The sequence below is a fragment of the Heloderma suspectum genome, chromosome 1 (genome assembly GCF_057233095.1).
Source record: "Heloderma suspectum isolate Gila_16-S chromosome 1, 16-S_ref, whole genome shotgun sequence".
Lineage (NCBI taxonomy): Eukaryota > Metazoa > Chordata > Lepidosauria > Squamata > Helodermatidae > Heloderma > Heloderma suspectum.
The window spans coordinates 139,185,622-139,197,900 of NC_139458.1; the positions used below are offsets into that span (position 1 = coordinate 139,185,622).

General features: G+C 44.4%; 1 protein-coding gene across 1 annotated transcript; it reads left to right on the plus strand.

Annotated features, from left to right (window-relative positions):
- Window positions 1–1,056: 1,056 nt before the first annotated feature.
- LOC146358085 (olfactory receptor 5T17-like) lies at window positions 1,057–2,022 on the plus strand. Its single transcript, XM_084855632.1, has one exon. It carries the CDS (start codon window positions 1,057–1,059, stop codon window positions 2,020–2,022), a length of 966 nt encoding a protein of 321 aa, XP_084711758.1.
- Window positions 2,023–12,279: the final 10,257 nt, after the last annotated feature.

Consider the following 12,279-nt stretch of genomic DNA (forward strand, 5'->3'; position numbering starts at 1 on the left):
GTCCCCAGCACCTGATTACCAGAGATACATTACCTCTATATTTGGAAGTTACTTTTATATACATAAAAGCTAGCGTGCCACTGGATTTAACCCAAAAGCTTCAGAAGAAAAGTGGATTTTGAAAGAAGAGGGAGAAACAGAGGTGGTGTCGGGTAGAAAAGGAGCTCCAGGACTAAAAAGAATGGTTTGAGGTGGGATGTAGAGTCAATTCAGGGAAGAGGACACCTTTGAATGGCTGAAGGTGGTAGAGTTGAAAATGCAAGGGGCCAGGGCAGGGATATGTTGGAATGTGAGGGTGGAGAGATGAGAAAGGACATAGGCACAGCAGGCTTTCAAGTTAAGTATGAGGAATTTCTGCTGGATCCAGAAATGGACAGGAAGTCAGTGTGGATATTTAAGGAGGGATGTTACATGGTCAACACAATAAGAGGGATGAATGATGGTGGCAGGAGAGTGCTGAACAGATAAGAGAAAACTGAAGTGTGGCAGTGGAAGGCCAGAGAGGAAAAATGTTAGAGTAGCCAAGGGGGGAAATGATTTGTCCATGGATGAGAATTTTAGCAAGGAGGCAATGAGGAAGGACCATATTTCTCAGTGTTGTCAAAGGGAAAATAAGAGTGAATGACTTATGGATTTTATTATATTTAGTGGTATATAAATGTCACAAACAAACAAATAAATAAAATGACATGATTTGCCAGGAGGGTGAACATGCATGGGGAATATTTCCATAGAGGAGGTTATGAGAGTTGGAGTGAAGAAGGGCCAGGTGAAAGGATGCAGTGGACAGGAATGAGACTGGGAGCTGGATCCCTCCCTTCTCCCAAGCCTCCTCCTTCACCAGTGAAATTTCATGTTCCCTTTGCTCATCTTTGCATAACAGTCAATGATGGGTCTATCAAGTCCACTTTTAAAGCTATGTGGACACTATTAGTGCCCATCCCCACAGCTGGTGGCCACAAATTTGAATTCCATACATTAAAGATTGCAATATAAAGAAATGAAATGTTTAACCTATATTTTACTTTATGTTTTGCAGACAGCTCTGAAGAAAAAATGTGTGAAGAAAACAGCACTGCGATGATCAAGGGATTTGTATTTGTAGGTTTAACAGACAGCCCTGCACTGCAGATCATCCTCTTCATAATATTCCTTGCTGTTTATGTGAGCACCTTGGTGGGCAATCTGGGGATGATTGCCTTAATAAAGGCCAGTCCCTGGCTCCACACCCCAATGTACTTCTTTCTCAGCAACCTCTCTCTCTTGGATGTGTGCTATTCTTCTGCAATTACCCCTAAGACATTAGTGAACCTTTTAGAAGATAAAAAGGCCATTTCTCTCATAGGATGTGCAGTGCAAGCATACTTATTTATAGGTCTGGGAAGCACAGAGTGCTTTCTCTTGGCTGCCATGGCCTACGACCGCTATGTGGCTATTTGCAAACCGCTGCTCTACCCAGTCCTCATGTCTCCTAAAGTCTGTACTCTTTTGGTGGTGGCGTCATATGTTCTTGGGCTTTTGCATTCTCTTGTGCATACAGTCTTCACCTTCAGACTGTCATTCTGTGGGTCTAATGTGATCAGTCATTTTTGCTGTGACATCAGTGCAATTTTATCAGTCTCTTCTTCTGATATCTACATCAATGAACTCCTGATCTTTTATGTAGCTGGTCTTGTAGAAATAATCAGCATCTTGAGTGTTGTGGTTTCTTATACCTACATTCTCACCAACATCGTGATGAGAATTAGCTCAGTCACAGGCAGGCTTAAAGCCTTCTCCACTTGCTCCTCACACCTGACTGTGGTCTCAATCTTCCACGGGGCAATTCTCATTTTCCATTTCCGACCAAAGTCTAGCAGTGAAACTGCATTCCAAGATGTGAGTGACAAAACTCTTGCTGTGTTCTACACAATTGTCACCCCCTTGCTAAACCCTGTGGTTTACAGCCTGAGAAACAAGGAGGTAAAGGATGCCCTTGGAGTTATTCAAAGGAAGGTGTGTGACAAAATGATTAAGAACTAGAAGTGTGCACTGACCCCTAGTTTTGACTCAGACCCCAATTTGGTGCTTCAGAAAATGGTCTAATTTGCCTTGAGCCAATTTTGAGTCTATCTGCTTTGGCAGTACTGAACTTGAATCAAGGTACAGACATTCGAGGCTTTGTGCTTCTCACTGACTGTCATGGAAATCCAACATGGCTATAAGTTATTTCTCTTGGTCAGAGTTGGCTGATAGTTCTAGGCATAGTAGCCCCTTAGGATGGGATTACACCTGCCAAACATCAGAAAAATAGGTTCAGGGATCTTTCTGCTATGGCCGTTTATATTTTGATTTTTTTAAGGGAAATGCTGATCGATATAGATGGTAGACAGATGATGGATAGAAGATAGATGATGAAGAAGAAGAAGATAGATAGATAGATAGATAGATAGACAGACAGACAGACAGACAGACAGACAGACAGATATGGCATAGTTGGATTACATTAGCAAGATAGGTTCCCCTTCTGAGAGTATCAAGTCTTCCAAATTTCAGAACAATAACAGCAGGGGGTTTAGTGCAAGAACCATCTGGACATTTTGAGGGTCTCTAAAAGAGTATGCACTTATCCCAACATATTCCTTGTGGACTGTTGTTCTGTAAATGACCATCATCATAGAAGTGTCTCTATGTAAGAAATCTGTAAAGTTTTAGAAGGATAGGTCCAACAGTCTAACTAAAAGTCTTCAGTTTTGAGGGAAGGTTTGACTTGTTTCCCCTTCAAGTTTCCCCAACAGCACTGTGTTCCCACAGTGGCCAATAAAATGGCTGTTAGAAACACTCAAGCAGAACATGAGCGCAATAACACCCTCCCACTCATGTTCCCCTGCAATTGATATTTGGAGGCCTCTGATAATGCAGATAATATATAAACATCACAACTAGTTGACACCGATACCCTTATCCTCCATGAATTAGCTGTTGATGATTTCATGTAAGAAAGAAGAATGAAAATATTCCTATCTCTCTCTCTCTCTCTCTCTCTCTCTCTCTCTCTCTCTATCATCATCATCATCTATCTATCTATCTATCTATCTAATCTATCTATCATATGGTATTACTAAACTGAAATAATTTAATAAAGGGAAAAAATCCACATTCATTGAAATACTACTGACCTCTCAGTTTCCCCATGGAGTTTCAGTTAAACTTGTCTCTTTCCCTCAAGGCAAATGAAGGGAGCATTTTCTGCTATGATTGCTATGGGTTCAACCATTTCTCCTGCTGTTCTTCTGCTTCATATATCTGACATTAATATGGATCTATACTCTTGTCAGTCTACAATGAACATCTAGGGACAATCCTGAGTCTGCAGTTATATGGGTGTTTTATAATCAATATAAGTTCCTCAGATAGTATGAGAGGTGTACATTAAAAATGCTCATTGTAGTGGAGAAGGGTCCCCTGGAAGGGAATTCCCTGTCTCCAGATTGCTTGAATTTTCTTCAAACAAAAATGAAAAGAAAGAGAAAACATCCAAATTTGTGCCAGCAAATACGTGTTAGGCATACTATATGGAATGTTGTCAGAATTAGACTTGGGTCTGAATTCCTATCAGGAAAAAAAGGGAGATTTAGAAAAGAATATCCCTGAACCTAGCTGGAAATGAGTTTGGATTCACTACCTCAATTAAAATTATGTGTGAATCTGAAAGAATGTTTTACAAACTGCTATTTAGATGGTATTTCACTCCACTGATGCTGAATTGCATCTATCCTAGGCTAAATGATGGTTGCTGGTGTTGCAACTTTACACAAGTACCTATAGCTTATAACTAGTGGATATGTCCTAAGGTAATAAAAGTGCAGAAGTGAGTTCTTGATCATATTAGGGATGTCGGAGAATTCCGCCACAGACTTCAGTGAGGCCAGATTCCTTAGAATCCGCCCGCCCGGAATCCGTGGCAGAACGGCCTCCTCCCCCACGCCACCCTGCAGAACCCCCCCAGGACGGAGCTTACCTGGTGGTGGATGCAGTGGCAGCTCCAGCAGCAGATACGGCGGCGGCAGATACGGCTGGTCTCCTGGCCACTGCTGGGTTGCTGGTGCCGCAAATGGCGGCCGTAGTAGCAGCCACCATTTACCCAGCTTCCTTTTGCCGTGATAGGCTACGTAAATACTTACATAGCCTATCACGGCAAAGAGCAGGGGTGCAAATGGCAGCCATTATGCCATTTGCGCCCCTGCTCTTTGCCATGATAGACTACATAAGTATTTATGTAGCCTATCATGGCAAAAGACAGCCACGCAAATGGCGTAGCGGCTGCCTTTTGCGTGGCTGCCTTTTGCCGTGATAGGCTACATAAATACTTACGTAGCCTATCACGGCTTGACAGCCACGCAAATGGCAGCCAGCATAGCGACCGCCATTTGTGGCCGCAGCAGCCCAGCCATGCAAATGGCAGTCCATGGAGTTGCCACGGAGCAGAGCCGGCCAGGGAGGATTCCAGGGGGAGGGACGGAGTGCCTCCCCCCCACCGCTGATGCCCCGGAATGGATTGGTGAGTGGGATTCGTACATCCCTAGATCATATAGAAGGAATGTCTTGTTCTTCTTTTGTCTTGTCTTGCTGTGTGAAATCAAGTGATCCCATTGGTACATTGGTAAATGGTTGTTCACCTTCTCACTACTGCAAGGAAGACTAGTGGTTTAGTTATAATTGCAAAAGGAAAGACGTTCTGTTTATACCAGGCAGGTTGCTAAGGAGCTGGAATACTGTATACATGATTAACACTTTAAGGGTAAGGTAGGCAGACAGATAACAGGCTTATTGAAAATAGAGTATCTTCATAACATACTGAAAACTGAAGGTTCATGACACGACTCCATCTAAACACATTTAATGTTGAGTGCAATTTAAAAAGTCCATGAAAGTGAATGAGTGTTTTTATGAGTGTTTTTTTAATGTTATTGTTTTATATTGAGTTGTGATTATGAAATGAACTATGCTAAGACTGTATTAAGACAATGGGCAGTATCCAAAGGGGCCACTCTGCCTCTGCTGGTTCTGTTGTGTTCACATATTGCTTGCACAAGGGGGCTTTCGCACTTCTAAAAGTAACCCTGGAAACCAGCGGAAATGCTCATTTCCAGATTGGGACAGGTCAGCAGAGCTCCCTTCTGTGAGCTCCACTGACTTGCTCTGTTCCAGAAATGAGCTTTTCTGCTGATTTGGGGTTATTTTTAGAAACACGAAAGCCCCATTGTACAAGCAGTTGCTCCCACAAGCACATAGGCACAATAGTATACTACCCTACCACTTTGATGGCTGTTTAATAAAAAAAAATATTTGTTATTTATAAGTAGATGTTGATATTTAATGTTATGTAAGTTTACTTGAAAAAAGGAAGAAAATAAAATCAAAATCCTAACCTGTTTTGAGAAAATGTATGCAGGGGTGGGTGGCAGGCTCCAACACAGGCCTACATGTGTTCATTGAACATCTGAGCAGAGCCTCTGTGGGTATGGCTGTATGTGCAACAGCTCTGTTCAGGCATTCAGGAGGGATGTAATAAACAAATACACGAATATTTAAATGAGCTTGCCCTCCGCAAACGTGTAATGATTTATTTTGAATGCCTGGACTGCCCGGTCCCATTGCAGATTCCATCATCTCTACTAGGTGATGGCTGAAGCGAGGGGGTATGGGGTTAGGTGGCAGCTAAGGTAAGTCTGGAATAGGGCAAGTTCAGATCCCCAGACAGAACTGCAGGTGCTGGCTCAGGGGTTGTGGGCTCAGGTTCAGAACCATAGAGAGCAATCCTGCAGCTAAGCTACCCCAGCCTTCCCCAACCTGGTGGTCTCCAGATATTTTGGACTTCAACGCCTATCAGCACCAGCCAGCCTGGGCAATGATCAAGAATGTGGGGAGCTGTAATACAGGTTGAGCTGAGCTAACCCAACGTGGGCCTAGAGCAACTGACAAGGTTTTATAGCAAGGCCTGGAGATTCTTTCTGGGAGCTTCACCTCCTCAAGTGCCGCATCTGTTTTTTTAAATGGCCAATGTTACTGACTCCTTCTGGGTGGTGAGGGTCTGAGGAGTGAGGGGATGGTTGGAGGATGCTCCCCAGGGCCTCCCTGCTCACTGGAGGAACCCAAGGTCCATTCATTGGAGTCAAAGGGCAGTGGTACCTCCCAAGGACTGAGTGGGCAGGGTGCAGGTCCCAGGTGGAGGGATACACTTGTGTTGTGAGGGTTTGGGAACGGGAAGTGGGTTTGACTCCTCCTTAGAAGTGAGGGCCTCCTTGGAGTTACTGCCACCTCAGTCTCAGAGGGCTTTTGATCCTGAGCCATGACATTCAAACCTCTTTTGAATACTGTCATCTTGTTTTCTTTGGATGGACATCTCTACAACATCTGAACCTATTTTCCATGTTTGGGGAGTAAGCCCCTCCTGAACAACAGATGACTGAGGAATTTAGCCTGGTGCTATGGGAACCTCTTCCCTCTGCAGACCCTGGTTCTGTTCCTGCTTTCAGGACAGTACAGCTGGCCCAGGAACTAACATGAGTTGTAACAAGAGCACAACGTGGGTAATTTAGGGTCTTCAGTCTGGATAGTGAAGAATCCCCATAAGGTTTCTGGGAAGGGAACAGAGACTTCAGGACTTAATCTATAAAAAAATAATTTTATTAAAACAGTAATAATCAAGATCGCAGTCAAGTTACTGAAACCAGAAGGGAGGGAGGAAGAACAGGATCTCTCCAAACTGGGAGAATGGGCATCTAAATGGCAAATGCAGTTCAATGTAAGCAAGTGTAAAGTGATGCACGTTGGGGCAAAAAATCCCAACTTCAGGTATAGCCCGATGGGATCTGAGCTAGCAGTGACCGACCAGGAAAGAGAGACCTTGGGGTTGTGGTGAACAGCTCAATGAAGAAGTCAACCCAGTGTGCGGCTTCTGTAAAAAGGCAAACTCCATGTTAGGTATGATTAGAAGAGGAATTGAGAATAAAACTGCCAAAACCATATTGCCCCTATACAAATCTATGATGTGGCCACATTTGGAATACTGTGTACAGTTCTGGTCACCACACCTAAAAATAGATATTGTAGAGCTGGAAAAAGTGCAGAAAAGGGCAACTAAAATGATCAAGGGGCTGGAGCATCTCCCCTATGAGAGAAAGTTACAACAGCTGGGATTATTTCGCTTGGAAAAAAGGAGGGTGAGGGTGGAAGAAGTGTACAAAATTATGCATGGTGTGGAGAATGTGGATAGGGAGACATTTTTCTTCCTCTCTCAAAATACTAGAACCCAGGGTCATCCTATGAAGCTGATTAGTGGGAAATTCAGGACAGATAAAAGGAAGTATTTCTTCACACAGTGCATAGTCAAACTATAGAACTCACTACCACAGGATGTAGCGATGGCCACCAGTTTGGGTGGCTTCAAAAGTGGGTTGGACAAAATCATGGAGGAGAAGTCTATCAATGGCTACTAGTCCTGGTGGCTATGTGCTACCTCTAGAACTAGAGGCAGTGAGCCTATGTACACCAGTGCTGGGGAACTTGGGTGGGTGGGTGCTGTTGCACTCATGCCGTGCTTGTGGGTTCCCAGTCGGCAGCTGGTCGGCCACTGTGTGAACAGAATGCTGGACTAGATGGACCCTTGGTCTGATCCAGCAGGGCTCTTCTTATGTTCTTATGATAGCTGCAAGGCAGCACCTAGACTGGACAGAGGAAGAGGGACCAAACACAGACTTGGATGCAATCTGCAGTCACAGCCTAATTAGGATATAGGGAAGTACATTTCCAAGCTCACAATGCGATTCCTGGACCCCCCTCCCTAAAAAAAAAAGTGTTCGACAGGACGTGTACATTTTAAACATCCACATTAAAAAAATGTACTTTTGAAAGTTGTGCAAAAATATGCTTTAAATGGTGGGAGAGGAATGCATACATTTCAAAGATGCACACAATTGATGCATACGTTTGAAAAAATACACATGAACATATGCACGGATTTTCATGCGGAAAGAAAGAAAAAAAAGCCTGCAATCTGGTACAGACTCAAGTCAGCACAAGCTTTGAGCTGGAATTCAGAGAACTTTGTCAAGCTTGAATTTTGCCTAATTAGGATTGGGGGGGGGGTGTTATTTGGCACGTCTGAGAGTTCCATTATGTGGTTAGGACCTTTTGTTTCCTATTCCATTGGGGACAGGGGCTACTCTGGACAGTCCAGCATCCTCGTCCTTCATTGCCAGCTCTATTCTATGCCAGTTTAACAGATACAGACAGACAAGAAGAAAGATGAGAGACAAAATGGAAGCAATTTGGTAACTATACCGCAAATGAAAGTTGACTGTTATGACTGGAGATCAGCATTGTAACAAACAGCCAGGTTTGCAGACTGAAGCTGGCATGGTCTAATTTTGTTATTTCTCATAACAAATATGGAATAAAGTTGGAACTAACTGGCACTAAGAATAGCTGTCAATCAAGTTCAAAGATATGGGAAAGTATTATTACAATGGAGGGCTATTTTACACATTATAATCCTATTCACATGATATCCTGTGTAGGGCATTTCCATGTTGCAGCAAGAGTGGGCCTGCTTTTGCAGCCCCAATGTAGCATCTCCTTCCTCTGATATCCATGCATTGAGGACACTTGTCTGCAAAGGACCACCACTCCAAGCACCTGTTCAGAGCGATCAGAGTGAGCAAACAGGGAGAGCAAACAGGAGTTGGCCAGGGGAGTTGCAGTGGAAGAGGAGAAAAAGGCGAAGTGGTGAGTGGGCTGGAGTAAGCCCAGGGGGCTGTCCTTTCCATCCTGAGTTGCCGTGGTCTCACCAAGTGCACCTGAGAGCTCCAACTGAATTGAGGGGGCATGGCCTGAGTAATCCCAGCAGCTGTGTGGGCAGGAAGTTCCAGTCTGTTTCCTGCCTCCTAGCTGAGCAGAGCAGAAGAAGCTGCTCCAGCTGGTCTAGGGGCTATACAAGGAAGCAAGCTCCTTGTAAAGGGCTCCTTGGAGGCCTCTCTCAGTCTAATCCAGTAGCCAAGTCCAGTCACAAGACAAAGGGATTCTTTTCAAAGCTTTATTCCTCTTTTACAACTTAACAACTCTACCGTTAGCAACTAGATATGAGCAGCAGAATACCTATGCCCTAAGTTGGAACAGTTGGTCCCCATTTGAAAGGGAATTACTGGCAGACCCCTGAACTTAAGGACTAGGGAGAGTCCCTCCCCTTTTCCCTTGGATCCTCTGGGCGCAGCCGTTGTTTGCGCGCCAACCGAGCACTACGCCTCCTTTCTGCGCCCTCCATTTGGCGCCGCTCTCTGCGTCGGCGTCGCGCATCCATCAAGTCTGCTTCCTGCACTCTGTCACTCCCAGGACTGCTATCTAAGCTAGGAATGCTGGTGGGAGGAATCTCCATCAGCTGTTGGCCCTGGGAAAAAGGAGCGCGCTCTTCTCCCAGGAGCGACTGCTCTTCCTCAGAATCAGAACTACTCTGGGATTCTATGGGCTCAGTGTCCACCCTGACACTCCTGGAGAGAGAGCTATCAGAGCAAGTGAACAGGGGGAGCAAACAGGAGTTGGCCAGGGGAGTTCAGCAGGAGAGGTCAAGGGGGAGGACCTAACATTCCCCCCCCCCATTTTTTTCATTTTTTCATTTTTTTTTCTTGTAACACACACTTCCATACCAGTGGGACTGTATTTTTAACCTCCAATGAATAGAGGACAAAGCACAGGCTATTCTAATACAATCAGAAAGCTAGAAACATAAAGGGAATAGAGACAATGGAAGGAAAAGACTCTCCAGTGGTGGTGACCTGAAAGGTCTGTGCCATGTTTATTTTCTTGCCTGAGATCAACATGGCCTACATGTGCAACAAGTGCAAGTTGACGCTGTTGTAAGAAAAAGTAAGAGGACTGGAGCGGTGAGTGCAGACCCTCCAGGGAATAAGAGAACATGAAGAGTTCTTAGACAGAATGGTGGAACTACAGTAGCAAAGTGAAGAACAGAAGCTAGAAGAACAACAGCAAGCTGAGGCAGAAGAGGAAAATGCTGAGGTGAGGAAAAATGGAGTAGAGGATACTCCTTGGAAAGGGGTGACAGGAGCAGAAGAACTAGAAACCACTCCACACCAGTGGAAGCAGTGGAACTAGGGAACTGTTTCCAGATACTTGAGGATGAGACTGGAGGACAGCCTGCAGAGGAAGAATTACAGCGGAACCTGCATGAGAGCGAACAAGAGGCTGAAGGTCAGTCAAGAGAAGAGGAGTAGTGGTGGGAGACTCCTTGCTGCGTGGGATCGAGACCCAAGTATGTTGCGAAGACCCATGGATTTGCCAGGTATGCTGTCTCCCAGGAGGATAGATTAGACATGACTGAAGGGTTGCCTACACTCATAAAGCCCACTGACAGGTATCCCTTTCTTCTCATCCATGTGGGAACAAATGATACCACCAAGCAGAGCTATGAAGAAACCATGTCAGACTTTGAAGCTTTGGGAAGGAAACTCAAGAACTTTGGGGCCCAGATAGTTTTCTCATCCACCCTTCCGGTAGTTAGAAGAAGGATAGAAAGGGAAATAAAAATACTCCACATGAATGACTGGCTATGAAGGTGGTGCCGGCATGAGACATTTGGATTCTGGGACCATGGGCTATACTTCCTGGAAGATGGACTCTTGGCAAGGGATGTGTTGCACCTCACAAAGGCTGGGAAGAATGTGTTTGGCCACAGCATGAAGAACTTCATCAGGAGGGCTTTAAACTGAATTCTACAGGGGAGGGAGATGTAAAGTTGGAGGTAACAATGGACAAAGGCTCATGCACTGCAACAGTGAGAACAGCTCTAATAGCTCCCAATAATAGTAATCAGAAACATGTAGGAAGTAAGCCAGACTATAAAGCACATGGTCTTGGATGTCTATATACTAATGCCCAGAGTATGGAAAACAAACAGAACAAACTTGAACTCTTAATACAGGAGGGAAATTATGACTTGATAGGTGTAACTGAAACTTGGTGGGATGACTCCCATGACTGGAATAAAGCAATTGAAGGTTATAACTTGTTCAAAAAGAACAGGAGGAACAGAAAGGGAGGTGGGGTTGCACTATATGTTAAAAAATACTTATCCTTGCACAGAAATACAGGAGAATGAGCTTGGTAGCCCCATTGAGAGCATCTGGGTTAAACTAAATGGAGCAAAGAATAAAAGGAACATGGTGGTCGGATTATACTACTGCCCACCCAATCAAGGAGAAGATGAGGATGAAACTTTTGAAAAGCAAATAGCCAACGTTTCAAGGAAGCATGATGTAGTAGTATTGGGGGACTTCAATTTCCCCGATATTTGTTGAGAGACAAATTCTGCAAAACATGGCCCCTCCATGAGATTCCTGACTTGTATTGTGGATAATTTCCTCCTACAGAAAGTAGAGGAAGGAACTAGACGATTGGCTGTCATTGACTTGATCCTAACCAACAGAGATGACTTAGTGGGTAAAGTAGCAGTTATGGGAACTCTGGGGGAAAGTGACCATGTTATACTCTAGTTCTTGGTTCTAAAGGAAGCAACAGCCGAGTATAGCCAAACTCGTACCCTGGATTTTAGGAAAGCCAATTTTAATAAACTCAGAACAATGATAAGTAAGGTCCCATGGCAAGTGACTCTAATGAGAAAAGGAGTCCAAGACGGGTGGGAGTTTTTAAAAAAAGGAAATTCTCAAGGCACAATGACAAACAGCTGCAACAAGAAGAAAAGGTGGAAGACAACAGAAGAAGCCAATGTGGCTTCACAAAAAGCTGAGAGATGACCTGAAAACAAAAAAGGACACATATAGGAAGTGGAAGGAAGGCCAAGCTACAAAGGAAGAGTACAGGCAGGTAGCACAGAATTGCAGGGATGGCATCAGGAAGGCTAAAGCTGAGAATGAGCTGAGGTTAGCGAGGGATGCTAAAAGCAACAAAAAGGCTTTCTTCAGATATGTGCATATTAAAAGACAGAGGAAAGAAATGGTGGTTCAACTATTAAATAAGGATGGCAAAATGATAACAGATGACAAGGAAAAGGCAGAGGTGCTCATTCCTACTTTGGCTCAGTCTTCTCCCGAAAGAGGGTCTATGAGCCCCCTGGCAAAAGCGAAGTAGAGGATGAAGGGGCAGGATTGCAGCTGGAGATCGATAGGCATATGGTCAAGGAACACCTAATTACTTTGAATGAGTTCAAATCTCCAGGGCCAGATGAACTGCATCCTAGAGTAATAAAGGAACTGGCAGAAGAACTCT

What these genes read in the sequence shown, in the direction of transcription:
- LOC146358085 (XM_084855632.1), top strand. Translation starts at nt 1,057, where the DNA reads ATGTGTGAAGAAAACAGCACTGCGATGATCAAGGGATTTGTATTTGTA.